Source organism: Pseudorca crassidens, chromosome 4, assembly GCF_039906515.1.
Source record: "Pseudorca crassidens isolate mPseCra1 chromosome 4, mPseCra1.hap1, whole genome shotgun sequence".
In the NCBI taxonomy this organism is placed as follows: Eukaryota; Metazoa; Chordata; class Mammalia; order Artiodactyla; family Delphinidae; genus Pseudorca; species Pseudorca crassidens.
The window spans coordinates 69,155,248-69,172,713 of NC_090299.1; the positions used below are offsets into that span (position 1 = coordinate 69,155,248).

A 17,466-nucleotide genomic window follows, 5' to 3' on the forward strand; every position below is an offset into this window, starting at 1 on the left:
ATGGGACCTAAGACCTCCTGTGTCTGACAATAATCTACACGTAATGGTATCTCCTGGAGAATGTATGGGAGTAACACCGGTGGTTGGTTTCTATTATTCCTCCTCAAGACATACAAGTTCTGCATAGTTTTCCCCAAAAGACGGTCCCACCCTTGTAACCTGGGGAAAGAACTTGCAACTTCTGCGATTTTTATTTTAAAAATCACTTCATGTTCAGAAATCCTAGCTGTTTTTAATTTAGTTTTTACAAAAGAATGGAGGAGTGTAAGGAATGCCCTCCCCTGAGGCAGCCAAGTGAGCTATGACTAGATATATGTAATTCCTACAAGCCTCCCTCCTGCAGAAAGGTAATGGATCGAGTCAAACTAGTTCAACTACCTTTATCTGCACTCTTTTATGGAACTATTACCCCACTCCCTGGGTGAGATTTCACTGTGGGCAAAACCTATGGGTTCATCCCATTACTAAATGAATCATACTTCCTTCAGGATACAGAATCCTACCTGGACAGAGGGCCATAAATTATACAGACACCTGACTACTGAACATTGTTGCATCTGATGAGGGAAAGGCAGTGGTCTCTGATGTTTGTTCTTAAGGATCAGAGCACAGTCTAGTCAGAGAAGGGAATGCACCTCCATTTGGACAGACATCCATGGTTGCTCCTTCTCAGATTCCTCTGCAATCTTTTTTATCCTCTTCTAGTCTAGAGCTTCTGTCAGGGTATGATTACCATCTCATCCTAATCTCTCTCCTTGCACAAGTTCATGTATGCCTTCAACTACCATCAGATGGCTCCCAAGCCATCTGCACTCTAAGTTCTCTTGAGCTCCAGGTCTATTCCTGCTACCTAGACATCTCCAATTAAATCTCTCACAAAGACCCCAACTCAATACATCCAAAATGTAAATACTCATCCCCTAGACACCAAAACAAAAGCAAACAAAACTTTTCTTCCTGTGTTCCATATCCCAGTGAATGGTACCACCATCCACCCAATGCCCCCAAGCCTTCATCCTATACATCTCCTTCAACCTCTACTTCCAACAGATCACAAAGGCTTATCATTTCTGTCACATCTCTTAAATCTTTTCAGTGCTTTCTTTCAGGGTAGTAGTCCCTCTACCCTGACCCAGTCTACAATCATTTCTTGGCTGGCATATATCAGCTTTCAAACAATTTTTTCCTTTCCTTGTCCTCTATTATAAATTATTGGATTGCAGAAAATCTGACTCTTCACATTCCTTCTGTATTACCCCAGTCCTCCACCCATCCTATGATGGTTTTTGGCTGCCCTCAGCATAAAGTCAAATACCTCAACCCTGTTAAAAGGCAGACTGTCATGCCCCACAACAAGCAATTATGATTCCACAGATCGTAGAAGGAACCTAGAAAACCACTTTTTAAATAAATACTCCAACTGATCCCAACACAAGTGTCTATGATTCTCATTTTGAGGAACATTATTAAAAATTCTAGGAGGGTGCTGAAAAATATTGGTTGAATATTAGCTAAGTCTAATTCCTATCCTTCCAAAATATCAATAACTGTCCAGTAATCAACTTCTACATTCTGACTTGAAAGTGAGGAAACATTAACAGATGGCAACTTCTGATAAGTGTTGACAGCTTAAACCCAGTGTTAATTTTCGGCCAAATATCAAGATCTAATAATTCTCTAAAGCGCTCTATGATGTTAACTACTGAACTACATAATATCCCAATAGCTTCTGGGGTTTCTAAGAGTTAATGCACTCTGTGTTTTCATAAGATAGACAAGTACTAACTAAGGGGATTGATATGATCAATAAACCAAGGTCACCACTTACCTGGCTGCCTGTTTCTTAATAGCCTAATGGTAAACTCTAGATCAGAAATCTTGAGATGACTTCAAAGTGTTCATCATTCAAGATCTAACCCTAACACTTAGCAGTGCAAGAGGTAACCATTTGGGCTGAGTTCTTAGTCTAGGTTTCAGTGCAATAGTTGGTGGCTATACCACTTATATCTGAAGAATATGCTCACACAGTGAAAATGCTTACTAGAATGGGAAAAGACCCCCTATATAGACCAAATAAAAAAGTAAAAAATACACACAGAAGAGCTGTAAATTGCTTAAATATGCAGTCAGCTACTACCAACTTTGTCAATTAGCTGCTAGTACATCCCCAAGTTTACCTTCTTACTCATGAATTTTTTTAAATCTTGAAATTTAAAAAAAAACTGTACTTAATTGCTTAAAAAAATTTAAAAAAAACTGTACTTAATTTGGCTGTAATTACAATCTTTAATTATAATTTAGATCTGCAACTTTCTTTGGACAATTACACTAGATAATGATTCTGAGACAGCAGTGTGTGTGTGTGTGTGTGTGTGTGTGTTTGCTCTTTTGCTTCTTAATTCTTTTTGCTAGGCTGCTTTTTCCTCTCAGGCTAATGTCATAACACATCTATATCACTGACCTGCACAGGAGGACTTAGGAGTTTAAGTCTTGCTACTGAGTATGCACACTGCATAGAAATAAGGGTATTAGCTAAGCTACCAAAAGTGAAATTAAATTTATTCTTTACTGTTTTCTCATTCACGAATTTCTTCTGTAAGACATGAATTAGATATCTTCATATCCACTTTTATGTATAGGTAATAATAATGTGAGTATCTTGTACCTCTGCGTCATACTAAATTTCTTTCTCTTTCGAGTCGCACATATAAGTTTCATTTCTTGACCTGGCCATCCATACTAACATATATCAAACTCGTCCTCATTATTTGTTTTGCTTTCCAACAAAAGTAATATCAAGATTGGAAATCACTCCATGTGAGCACCGTGAGGTCCAAGTCATTTCTCTTCACAAAATGTATACATGTTTTTAAATTGAGCTCTGTCTTCCCTGATATATTTATAATATGAGTAAGTGTGTGTGTTTGTGTGTGTCTGTGTTACATGTGTATATGAATTACTCAGCTTTCATTTTCTCCTCTAGATTTGGACACATATCAAACAGCAGCTGTTGCATGGTCAAACTACCTCTTGACTCTCCCTCAAAATCCTCCGCATATCACACATTATTATGTACACCTATTATTAGTGAATTGCCTCTCAGCTCCAAGTCCACCCTCCTTTCCCCTTCTTTGTGACACAGGAGAAGGGCTCTGTAAACAGTGCTCCTTCACCAGTTCACACAATATTAGGCTTTGCCATTAGAAGGTGCTGGAGGGATACTGCCATGTCATAGCAAGGGAAGAGGGCTTTTCCTTCTGGTTCTCTTCCTGGTTCAGGCGCACTGTCATTCTCTGACACAGCTTCAAAGGACTGCCGAGCTGCGAGTTGTCAGCCAGCAGGCAGGCTATTCCTCTGACCAGCTTCAGCATGTACCCTCATATGTTTCTTCACCAGCAGGAGGTGCATACTCCTCTAACCACAAAGTCCTCTCCAGTGAGCTCTAAGTCTTGGCCTTAGGGGAAGGACTCCTTTACAAGTCCTGAGTTCCTTCCTTGTTCATGATGCTTCAGCCCAGAAGCAGATGCTGCCCTCTGCATCTGCTAAATCTATATTGCTTAGAGTCTTCTTTTACATTTTTATTTAACCATCTTGTACTAATCTATAATTCATTCTATGAGATTTTCCCTGTTCTGATTACCGTTATGGATCCTTTCCTCTAACTGGACTCTGATGATAGAGTAAGTAACCCAGTTAGTGGTCTTGCAACTAATTAGACTCCCCCCAACCCAACTATTGGTAAGACTGAGTAAACAAGGTGCATAAAGATGGAAACAAAGTAGAAAATTTGACATGACCAAAGAGAATTCTATAGGACTATGTTAGGCTAGGTGATTCAAAGAAAATGTGTATTAGGAAAAAACGTCTAGGGCCTTCAAGCATCTCAAGAGCCTAAGAGATGTTAAATATGTATTTCATTTTAGGGAATTTCTCAATATACAAGTGCATGTGCTCACATACATACACACACATAATCCAAAATACATAAAGAAAACTAAAAAAATAAAAATAAGTGATTTTTTAATATTTAAATGTTGTCAAACACAATTCTACTCAACTTAATGCAACCTATATGGTTTGGAATATGACTGCATTTTCATATTTAATATAATGTGTGGTAGTGTCCCCCAAAATAAGAAAGCCTAACTTGAGCCTGTTAAAATTTCTTTAAATTCTTGGGCTAAAGTCACTGAAGACACCAACATTCTGAATTCAGTTCACAGATGAGTTTAAATTTGCTCTATTGCCAACGACTATACGCCTAACATGAGCTCCCACCTTTTTATTTTTATATATTTATTTTTGCATATAGCTTATTAATATTTATTTCAAATTTATTTCAAAATGACAGCAGCAGACAGGACACACAACTGCTAGACACATTATTACCTGATCATGACTGCTTCACTCAGACACGGTCCTGTCCCAGTTCTGGGACTTGTTGTCCTTAACCTTGAGTGTTCAGCTTCACACATCAGCATTCCCTGCTCTGGGCTGCAACTTGACATCCGTGGATTCCTTATGCTAAGCTTTAATTCTTGCAGGAGAATTATAATGCTTTTTCCCATTTTCTTATTTGATTTTTCCCAGAATTTAGGATTTGTAAAAATATATAAATTTCCCATCAAATGCCTGGAAGAAATTCCTACATGGAAACACTAACTAAACGATCACAGTTTCTTTTTATTTTCCTTTTTTTTAAAAAAAATTCAGCTTTATTGAAGTATAATTGACGAAAAAAATTTTAAGGTATTTGAAGCAATCATAGTGGTGATTTGATATACATAGTGAAAGGATTCCCTCTGTCTAGTTAATTAACATATCCATTGCCTCATATCTATTTATTTATTATTTGTTTGTTTTTGGCAAGAACATTTAAGTTCTACTCTCTTAGTGAATTTCAATTATACAATACAGGGTTATCAACTATAGTCACCATGTCTTACATTAGATCCTCAGACCTTATTCATCTTGTAGCTGAAAGTTTATACCCTTTCACCGACCTTTCCCTATTTTCCCCACCCTTCAGCAGCTGGCAACCACTTATCTAACATCTCTTTATGACTTTTTTATTCCACATGTCAGTGATACAATGCAATATTTGTCTGGTTTATTCACTTAACATAATACCCTTGAGGTCCATCCATGTTGTCAAAAATGCCGGGATTTCACTCTTTCTCATGTGATATATATATCACATCATATTTCCATATCTTGGCATTGTGGAAAATGGTGAATAAAAAAAGGAGTGCAGGGAATTCCCTGGCGGTCCAGTGGTTAGGACTCGGTGCTTTCACTTCGGGGGTCCAGGTTCAGTCTCTTGTGTCGGGGAACTAAAGATCCCACAAGCTATGCAGCACAGCCAAAAACAACAAAAAAAAACAGTAGTGCAGATTTCTCTTGGGGATCCTATTTTCATTTTGAATATACATACCAGAAGTGGATTACTGAATAATATGATAGTTCTATTTTTAATTTTTTGAGAAACCTCCATACTGTTTTCTATACTGATGACACCAATTTACATGGCTGCTAACTGCACAAAGGTCCCCTTTTCTCCACATCATTGACAACATTTATCTCTTGCCTTTTTTTAAAACTATTTTTATTGAGGTGTAGTTGATGTACAATATTATATGTTTCAGGTATACAACATACTGATTCACAGTTTTAAAGGTATACTCCATTTATAGTTATTATAAAATATTGGCTATAATCCCTGTGATGTGCTCTACAATATATCCTTGTAGTTTATTTATTTTACACATAGTAGTTTGTACTTCTTATTCTTGTACCCCTATCTTGCCCCTCCTCCCTTCCCTCTCCCCACCAGTAACCACTGGTTTGTTTGCTCTGTCTCTGAGTCTGTTTCTTTTTTGTTATATTCACTAGTTTATTTTATTTTCTAGATTTCACATATAAGTGGATAAGTGATATCATAAGAATATCTTGTCTTTTTGTTGATAGCCATTCTAACAGGTGTGAGGAGAGATCTCATTGTGATTTTGATTTACTTTTCTGTTATGATTATTGATGTTGAGTATATTTTCATGTACCTCTTGGTCATTTGTATGTTTTCTTTCAAGAAATGTCTATTCAGTTTTTATTCCTTATTTAAATTGGATTGTGGTTTTTGTTTTTGTTTTTAATATTGAGTTGTACCAGTTCTTTATATATTTTGGATGCTACCCCCTTATCAGATACATAATTTGCAAATATTTTTTTCCCATTCTGTAGATTGCCTTTTCATTTTATTGATGGTTTTTTGCTGTGCAGAAGCTTTCAGTTTGATATAGTCAGTCCTACTGGTTTATTTTTGCTTTTGGTGTCAAATTTTAAAAAATCATCGCCAAGACCAATGTCAAAGAGCTTACTCCCTATATTTTCTTCTATGAGTTTTATGGTTTCAAGTGTTACATTCAAGTCTTTAATCCATTTTGAGTTGAAGCTACCAGCTTTCTAAATTTTTCAGTGATCCCAAAGAATGGTCAGAACAAAGAAGAGGAGGATTAGTTTAATCCATTATCACCAGTGGAAAAAAGCCTCTTCATATATTTTGCCAAAAATATAACTGTTTGTCTAAAACCCTCAAATAACAAACAATTGCATGTCTAGAAAAAGCCTGTATGAAGATTTGTTTACTTCTGATTTTTTCAGGTAAAAGAACTCACTCTGCAAAATGAACAAACAAAAAAACTTTAGCATAGTAACTGTTAGTATTAATATTCACTACACAAAATCTAAAACATTGAAAACTTTGATATTTTGGGATCCTATATCATTTGCCTTTCTGTTTTGGCTGGTGATAAAACACCATAGCTTACCATATAAGAACCATAATTTATATAATATTCTGCTAATTTTTCAATGTAGTGCTTGACAAAATTCTGACTCTCTGCACTTGACTCCACATAGAGGTTAGGTGCTCATTCTCACGGTCTCTAAGATAGAGAGCATTTATTAAGACAAGCTTCACAGAAATATTATCTTTACTGCCAACCAGTAATGTTTGGGATACACACTCTTACTAAAAATATGTCTCTGTGATCTTTTCAAGTTTGTGTACACTGAAATTAACCTATGGAAAGAGGAGGATTAATATTTCACGTCATGATATAGGATACTGCAAGGGAGGAGGAGAGTTATGTTGAAAAGTGGGATTTTTCCTGTTGTTGCAGAATTGTAGCTAATGCCAGAAGTTGGGGAACAAAAGCACTTAAATCTTCACATTCTAATTTGAAAGAACTTCAAAGATCAGCAGTGTTTGGTATCAACCACCTCCCCAAAATTGGGGGTCATCACCCCTCTTCCACTTTACATCTTCAGCCATCAAATTTAATGTAAAAAAGAACCCAGAGAAATGGCTCTGGGTGGAAGAAAAACTGATTTTTTAGTGATAAAACCAGCATATCTGCTCCCTAAAGGAAAGGTAGGGAGGTCCCAATAAAATGGATAATTATGGGAATGTAAATTGGTACAGCCACTAATGAAAACAGCATGGAGGTTTTCAAAAAACTAAAAATAGAGTTGCCATATGATACAGCCATCCCACTCCTGGGTGTATAACTGGAAAAAAACAAAAACTCTAATTTTAAAAGACACATGCACTCCAGTGTTTATAGTAGCATTATTTAGAATAGCCAAGACATGGAAACAACCCAAGTGCCTGTCAATAGAAAATTGGCTTAAGAAGATGTGGTATATAAGTATACAATGGAATATTACTCAGCCATGAAAAAGAATGAAATATTGCCATTTACAGCAACATGGATGGACCTAGAGAATTTTATACTTAGTGAAGTAACTGAGACAGAGAAAAACAAATAATGTATGATATTACTTACATATGGAATCTAAAAAATAATACAAATGAATCTATATACAAAACAGATATAGACTCACAGACATAGAAAACAAACTTAAGGTCACCAAAGGTGGGGGGGCAGGGGAGGAGGGGTAAATTAGGAATATGGGATTAACAGATACAAACTACTATACATAAAATAGATAAGCTATAAAGATTTACTGTATAGTACAGGGAACAGTATTCAATATCTTGTAATAACCTGTAATGGAAAATAATCTGAAAACAAAATAACTGAATCACTATGCTGTACACCTGAAACTAATACAATATTATAAATCAACTATACTTCAGTAAAAAAAATTGGCTAATATTGTTAATGAGCATCTACAAAAAAGGAAAACCTTTAGTTTTTGTGTGTTTATCCAGGTGGAAAACCTGTACACTTATCCTTCCCCTTGGGGTGTCAGATAAAGGGAAGAAATTGGGAAGAGATGACATGATGGAGAAAGGCCAGGCAAAGCAGGGACAAGGGCATCTCCTCTAATTCTCATTCCCTGACCATAAGGAAGGTGGATGAAAAATAATTTTTACGAAACAACTTCTATAATAGAGCACTGTAGATAGCAGTAGAAGTGGAAGATGGATTACTAAAATTCTTATGCTTAACCAAGGATTTATCGATGATGTATCTAGTCCACTGATTTCTAACCCAACAGACTAATTTCCCTCGTCTACTGATCTCATTTTAAAGAAAAATAAAGACCAGTTCCATAGAATTCAAGAATGTTAAGATTCTAGTTTTCTTTAGATTAGTTTATATGTATGAGTGTATGTAGTGTATTTATGTAGCTAGGATGACAAGAAATCCACCTTACTCAATGTTAATAGAAGGTTTCCATTTGTAACACCGACCGTAACCACAACCTGTAAGAAGCAGTTATCTATGAAACTGCCCCAGACGTATGGAAGTCAAGTAGGGGCCTTAATTGTACAAAGTGGTTTGGGCTTCTCTGGTGGCGCAGCCTGGGCCCATGAGCCATGGCCACTGAACCTGCACGTCCGGAGCCTGTGCTCCGCAACAGGAGAGGCCACAACGGTGAGAGGCCCGCGTACCGGGTTCTCAGTAATATCATTATTTTTATTTAAACAATTGTTTGCCACACTGCAGCTGGGTAGAAAATTTTGAAGATAATATAAAATATGAAGGGTTAATCTGAACACTCAAGTTAGAATGGTGCACCCAGATATAAGCAGATTAACAGCCTTAACTCTCCATGTATTTGGGCAGACTAAATAGACATGAGACAGATCCAGAATCTATAACACTAAAAATACGTGTTTATTCTAAATTACTCCCCAAACTTCCCATTATATGAAGTAAAAATACTGTTTAATGAAAAACTCACCATATCTGTATCTGAGACAGGGCCAAAACTGGTCACATAGATGTTAGTGAAGACTTCAGTAATACTGTCTGGTGTAAGAAAAAGAGATTGAATATAGACATTATATAATGAGAACCACAGGAGAGAGAAGGGGTCAAGTACATGGCATGGTTAGAAAGTTCTGTGATATTTGGGAATATTTCGTTTTTGCTTTCTTTTCAACGTTCACAACCAACAAAAATAGCTATATTACTTAATTACTTCATAGGGTCTTACAATGCTAAATGCTTAGAAGGATTATGACATTCTTATTTGGAAACTATACCTGACTAGAGCATTTTGTTTTCAGCACACTGCTCAGAATGAATAGTTTCTCAGAAACTATCTTAAATGTACCACCAGTATGGAAAATAAAGTACAGTTGGTATGGTTACTGTTTGATACAGTCCTGTAATTGACCATTAAACCAAATATTTCAAATGGTATTTCATGCTGGTAGAGATTTAGTTTGTAAATTAGTGTATCTTTTCAATAAAGCACAAACACACTGTTAATCATTATAAATAAACACAATTCATATTTTATAAAAAGCTTTATCATTCAGTAACATAAAAATAAAAGCAAATAACATTCATTAATCACAAGGATTACTTCCAAACAAACTTGCCTTTACATGTATCTAAGAATGCCTAAACCGCAAAGATTAAATTGAATTAGATTTGAAATTTATGTAACTTATAACGTGTAGCACAATTAACTGGATTGCTTTATTAACCAGGTGATTTAGATCTTTGATTTTAAATAAGCCAAATGGCAATGGGGGGAAAGCTCAAAGGAAAAATTTAAAACTAAAACCCTTTCAGTGTTCTTATAAGAAAAAAGTACATCATTAATTTCTACCATCATGAACTTAATGCCTTAACTGCTAAGTGTCAAATGTGTAATTCTGCACAAACAATATCATGAAATATTTTAATATTATACTGAACATTAATTCACAACCATGAAAGAGACAGTAAACTGAGTCTGGAATATTGTATCCACTAAAGCAAAAATAAAAAGTAAAAGGATTTTGAAATAACAGAGTCGACTGAATGCTTACTCTTAAAAGGACTTGAAATGTAATAATCTACATGAGAAATCTATGAGATAGATTCTCTGTTATCATCCCAATATATGTGTACACTGATGTACGGAATGTTAAGGAAGTGTGTCCTGGGACCCACACTCTGTTGGGTGGATAGAGCCAGGTTTTAGGAACTAAGCACTCTGGCTCCTGAGCCCCCAGGGTAAACAAAGCACTGCACCACAGTCAAGAATAAATTTAAAAGTATTTTCTTATCAACTACATATTTCTATTTACCACAATACTCTGTGCCAAAAGCACACTTATGGTGTTCCAAATAAATATATTCCTTCAACATTGTTATTTTATATAATATTTTATTCCAAAAAAACGTTATTCGTGAAATTTTGTTGTAAAATTCATTTGAAACTCATTTCTAAAGTTAATTCTCAGCTGCCACCTGCCCCCAAACACTTGCACAGGGTCTACTTCATAGCTATACAATTTGTGCAGTCACATAGGTCCCTGTGCTCAGAAAAGTCCCATGCCTGGTCTAATGTTCTGTTTTTGCTTCCTTGAAATTCTTCATTATGTTTTGCATAAAGGGACGTGCATTTTCATCCTGGACTGGGCCTCACAAATTATGTAGCTGGTCCTGGATTATATATGTTTTTTTCCTCTTACTCATACAAAATCAATCGTGCTCTCACATTTATTCAATAAACAATTGAATAAAACTTTCGTCACTATAGATATTGGTTTAAAATGTTCCAAGAGAGAGAAATTAAAATGTTATGGTAGTCTTCACCCAAATAGAGGCAAATGGAATTTATTCCCCTTAATCTGGAGTTGTAAAGTTAGAAAAGAGAGTTGATAAAAATACATGAATATATTCATGCTAAGGACATGAAGAATATCCACTTACACACCAAATGGCAAGTAAAGAGTAAAGGAGAATGTGATCATCCTAGTGGCTGCCATGAGGTGCCAACTAAGAATCTAAAGGGAGAAAAATAAAATTACCCTCAAAGCTCTAAACAGTAAGAGCAACACCTCAAGACAGAACAGAGATAGGCAAAGTTACCTTAAAGAAAATAATTTCAAAGTTTAAGGACGTCATAAACACAGTTAAAGAATGTATGCATTTCAAGGAATATTCTCCTGCTATGCATGTTCAGAAAAAGTAGAGGAAAATAAAGTGTCCCTAAAGCTAGAGATTATAGTGTTACAAAGGCAGCTTACACCACTGCGAAGAAGTGAGTTGCGTACAGTCACTGCTGTTGAGAGATCCAGTAATCTGAAGTCTGGAATATTTACTGAATTTAGAGACCTGGGAGCCATTAGTAAAGTAATGTGTGCAGAGGCCAGCTTGAAGTGAGGGAAGTGAGAGAAGAGGAAGAGCCTAGAGTGATTTTAAACAACCTTTGAGAAGTTCGACTGTGAAGGGAAACAGGACTCCAGCAACAAGGGAAGGTGGGGGAAAAGAGACAGTTTTTGTTTGCTTGTTTAAGGTGGAAGATAGTTAAGGATCTGGCAATGCAGATGGAAGGGACTAAGGGAGCCGCTGAATATTCAGGAGACAAGATCAGTGAAAGAGGAATATTCCTGAGTAAGCAGGTAGTGCATTCATTAAAAGAGATTGACATTATATACATGGAGGGAAGAAGGAGGAGGGAATATCCTTAATTATATCTGGGCGAGAAGACAGAATGTTGAAATAAATGGAAGTAGGTTTTTAGGTCTAGTGGCAGGAAAGTTCCTGGAGAGGAGAGAAATTCTGAGTTACATGCAAAATATCTGTTCATTATTTTTATTATAATAGATGATGATTCCAAGTAAAACATTTGGTAGTATAATTATATTAATAACATTTACAATAGTATACATCCATAGAAGACCAATGTAGCATCTGCTGCCAGTTCTTTGTCCATAGCCCCTTGACAATCATGATTCCTCTACATCAGGGGTCCCCAACCCCCGGGCCGTGGACCGGTACCAGTCTGCAGCCTGTTAGGAACCGGGCTGCACAGCAGGAGTTGAACGGCGGGTGAGCGAGCGAAGCTTCATCTGCCGCTCCCCATTGCTCCCCATTGCTCGCATTACCTCCTGAACCAACCCCTCACCAGTCCATGGAAAAACTGTCTTCCATGAAACCGGTCCCTGGTGCCAAAAAGGTTGGGGACCGCTGCTCTACATGTTGGGATGTTCTGCTGCAAGCTCCTGTGATCCTCTGCCTGAGGGCTTTTCCTGGCTGTGCAGGGCAGAGTGTAATTGCAGAAAAGTTTGTGTTCCTGGGAACAGCCATCAACCAACGATGGATGAGAGTTGGAGGAACTCAGCTTTCTCTCCCTCTCAGTGGAGACAACTCTAAGGCATGCTCTACACCATTTCCCAGATGACTTCAGGGAGGAAACTACAACTGTCCTCAGCAGTAACCTGCTCACCATGGTACCCTGCTTTGGCTGTCCTCCCTTCCCTGTATCACTTTGACCTCCCTCAGCTAGTGCGCCTGATATCCCTTCCCAGATGATTGTGTATCTTAGAGTCTGCTTCTGTGAGAAGCCAAAGCCAACTACAAACATCATTCACATACTCTAAGAAGAAAAAAAAGATAATAATTAAGGAGTCAGGAAAGATATTAATTGTATTAAAAGACATTAATTAATTGCAGCTAACCATCCAAGCAATAAGGTATATCGTCTTCACCCCTGTAATTTAGATATAACACTAATACTAATAAGGGCACACACTCATAAGATGGAGAGTAAAATCAAACTGTAAATGACATCCCTTCAAGAAGATGAGGATGCTAATAATTTTGCTCACCATGTATCATAAATAGGATGTCGTGCACATATTTTAAGACAAGTTAGCCATTGCTGTTTTACTTTACTCTCTCAGCAGCAACAAAGACATTTTGCTTCCTGGGATGATTTCTGTTAACAGCTACATGTGCCATTTGTCATCAGTCAAGTTCAGTAAAGTCAACAGATACTTAACCGACTTTTGTGTATATGGCGCTTAGTGTTCCCTATTAAAAGTTGAAAACTTGGAATCTGATCATATAATTTGTCACCATTCCACCACAAAAGAATTGCTGCTGCTTTTCCAATATCTTCCTCCCAGTAGACACTTAACACATGTTTGATAAATATAGTGCCCATAAAATCAGGAAGAGTTAAGACCAATAATAAAACCAATATGAATTGTGTTTTCTTACAATCATTTTTCATGATAGTTCTAAGTTTTGGACTTTGATTCTTTGCAATGATTTGGAAACATGAAATATAAACATATATTGAATACATGAAATTTCCTCTCAGTGTGACTCCTGGTGCTTTTAAATTTTTGAATCTTTGTATATTGTTTGTTCTTGTAGTTTTGTTTATTTACTTTGATATTTTTCCTACTAATGAAAATGCATTGATTTAAAAAGTATAGCACATTTGGGGATCCGAAACAAGAATCACGATGGCTGTATGTTTATGGACAGGACACAAAGTCCTCAAAGGATAAACTAAACATACCCCATCATGACAGTCACTGATTATGGGTTACAAATGAATGTGACTTTGAAATCACTGGAGGGTCTATCTATCCCCCAATAGGGTTTGGGACTGTTCTGGCCCTTAGAACCATCACCAGGTAGAAGATTTGTAGTGCTTTCTCTTTCTTTGAAATGTCTTTCTTCAGTACCTAATGATTCAGCTTGCTCTGGTGAGGAAGCTGAAGACACACCTCTCTCCCCAAAGCACTAGTAAAGGAAATCAACTAGGAAAGAGGAGTTGAAGAGGAGACTGAATGCACATTGATTCCCATGGATTTAGTGGGACCGTTTGGTTCAATTAACAAATAGCTGCTAAGAGTTTATTAAGTATTGTCCAGAGACATCCCCTGCCTGACAGACAAGGGAGAGAATGTTTTCAAAGGGAAGCTGTTAGTGGTGCCAGAAGCAATTTATGTTCCTCAAGGTAATGTTTCATCAAGACTTTGCTACATGCTCAGTGTGGGACTCTGACAGGGGAAAGAATGAAGACGTTCTCAAAGATCTCACTTTTACTATCACAGGTTAGATTCTCTTTTGAGGAGATTCTAGTGACCCCATCCCATTTCAAGTTGTTAAAGATGGAATCCAGAGCACATGGGATACCCTAGAACACTAAGAGTTCAAAGTTTAGTCTGAGCACAGGCTATTACATATCTAGTATCCCTGGGTTAGTTAGAAACTTGGAGCTTATTAATCACCAACCTGAAATCCTATGCTGTTGTCTAAGTACTGATAGAAACCAGCTTAACAACTAAGTTATGAGAATTTAAAAATAAAAACTATGCTGATATAAATTTACATTTTGCTCCCCAAATACATATTAATAAAAAATGATTCTTATGTCCAATATATATAATGATAAGCTTTTACCTTTTTAAGATAATGAATTATTTTATAAATCAACATAAATTGAGCATTCTTAATGTGCTAAGAACTACAATTCACATATATATGTGTGTGTGTGCATATATATTACTAATACAAAGGATTGAAAAAATTCCACTGTATTAATTTTCTTTCTTATAAAAAAGGTGCATAAGTTAAAGCTTGCTAATTGACTCTTTCTTTTATGACCTTTTCACCATCCTCACAAAATACTGCTGTGGACAGCAATATTTCCGTTTACTTTGCAAAATAATTTTTCAGTTCTTTCTTTTCTATTTTGTAGAAGGAAAGCATTTAAATGTAATAGAAGCATAGACATTGAAAACACTAAATTTCAAAAGCTCATATAGGCCATGGGTTCAAATATTCAAATTTCTGCCTCCTCTATTTCTAGTCTTGGTAAAAGCCACCATCATTTTGTCAGTTGTCAAACTTTTAGTCTCAGGCTGAACTTCTTACTCATATCCAGCATTTTAATTGTTGACTGGTTTCTGTTGATTATATTTCCTACATCGTTCTTGACTTTCCCTTCTCTCTCAATCCTCACTGGCAATGACCTCTGGAATGGCCTCTTTTAGTTTTCCTGTTTCTAGTCTCACCAACTCCTATATACCCTCCATGACACTACTAATAGTAAATCATGTGATGTCTCTTCTCTGATCAAATTTTTCTCAATGACTCTCCTTTGCCTAAAGATCAAGTTCGAAGATCACAGCATAGCACATCAGACCCTTCATGATCTTTGTCTCCTTTCCATCCTGATCCAGCACTGCCCCACACTGTATACCTTAGCCATACCCAACTCCATGTTATTCTCCTTCATTCTTTTTCAGGCGGGGGCGGGGGGGCGGTGCTTTCTCTTTCCTCTACATAAAATGCCGTCTCATTTAATCCTTGTTCTTAAAAAATAAGTTCAAATAACACTTCCTCTTTGAAGTTGTCCTTGCCATCCCTGAGTATTTAATTAGTCTTTCTGTTGGTTCCAGAAATGTTTACTTCGTCAAATGAAATAATCAAATCATATTGTAACTTCTAATGCATGAGGAGTTGTTAAATGGTTGTGTGTTTCCCCACTCTACTCACCACTCAACAGTGTCCAGGACTTTGTTCTATGTGCCTAATATGGAGCGACATAGATTATCACAGAAGGTTATGGTCAAGGATAAGGCCCTACCAATCCTGTCACACTCAAATATGAGATAAAGTATTATCTTTACACCTATGGATAACCTGCAATAAATTACATGTAGAAAAAGTATTATGATGGTAAATTGCTGAATTACATTAAACATATAGGGAAAAAATTTAAGGCATGGTTTTAGATTCAGATGCTAAAAGCATAAGATCATTTGCCTTTATTTCTAATAGAGTTCAGTTCTCATATTCAACAATCCAACATTTTTCATCTACAACATCCTAAAGGTAAATGCATGAAGAGCCTTGTTGGCAATATTACAAACCTTTGCTATCTTTCCCTGAATCTCTTGGATCAGCTTCAAAAAGAAATTCTGTACTTATAAAATGGAGCTAACTGATATTGTAATTTGATGATAGTATCAATTTCTTCTTAAAAATAAATTTGGCCCAAATTACTATAAAAGGAAAAAAGAAATCTCCTAAAGTAATTAACTTTATCACCCATCGCTGGATGCTGTTTCCTGACAGTGTGTATATTGGAAAATGTTATGATTATTTTACACCTAACATGTAATTAGGAACTTTTAGAAACTTTATGTAGCAACCCTTAAATACTTGTCTTATCTGTTGAATTCCCATTGTGTGATAGTAAAAGGAACTTATTACCTATTAAGCATTTACTATATGCATGGACTGGGTTAAATTTTTATATATAATTTCATGATCACCCTGTGAACTGTGCATAATTATATTCATTTTATCTTATCCAAATTCAACAGCTACTTAGAGAGCTGTACTGAAACATTTTTTGTTACTTAAAAATCCCATGCTAATAACTATTTCAATAATAAAATGTCATTCAAAAACACAACCATTGGAAGAATTTTTCATTTAGTTTAAGATTATTTGGTATCTTTAGGGCCAGTATAGTCACATCATATATATATTTATTACACACTTGCCATGCACCAGTCTAAAGTTATATATTTGAGGAGATAAAATAATATAGAAATGATAATAAAGAAACCTACAGTCCAGTTAAATAGTTGGTGCTGGTTTTATAAAACATGATGTCATTTCAACTTTTCATTCCATCATATACCTGATGTAATATGTATATGTTACATATTAGTATGTATTAGATATACCTAAATATATATATGTATGTGTGTATATGGTTTGTTTATATACATATTATATATTGTTGTGTGTGTATACATATATATAATAATACGTGATTTATATGTATATATTTGTGTGTATGTGTATACGCATACCAATATATAAATTTTGGTGTTGAACTGTCCCATATTTAAATCAAAAGCCTTAGGCTTCCCTGGTGGCGCAGTGGTTGAGAGTCCGCCTGCCGATGCAGGGGACACGGGTTCGTGCCCCGGTCCGGGAGGATCCCACGTGTCGCGCAGCGGCTGGGCCCGTGAGTCATGGCCGCTGAGCCTGCGCGTCCGGAGCCTGTGCTCCACAACGGGAGAGGCCACAACAGTGAGAGGCCCGTGTACCGCAAAAAAACAAAAACAAAAACAAAAAACAAACAAAAAAAAAATCAAAAGCCTTATATCAGTCTATCTTAAATCTGGAACTTCTGAAGAGGGCTACATGTAGAAAGATACTGATAAATGGA

General features: G+C 36.3%; 1 protein-coding gene across 6 annotated transcripts in view; it reads right to left on the reverse strand.

Annotated features, from left to right (window-relative positions):
- The window catches only part of GABRA2 (gamma-aminobutyric acid type A receptor subunit alpha2), a 122,472-nt gene that overhangs the window by 63,551 nt on the left and 41,455 nt on the right, over positions 1–17,466 (reverse strand). For all 6 annotated transcript variants that reach the window (XM_067735868.1, XM_067735863.1, XM_067735864.1 and 3 more), the window contains one exon: positions 9,214–9,281. In XM_067735868.1, the coding sequence (XP_067591969.1) occupies positions 9,214–9,281 (68 nt within the window). The remainder of the gene's footprint in view (positions 1–9,213; positions 9,282–17,466) is intronic.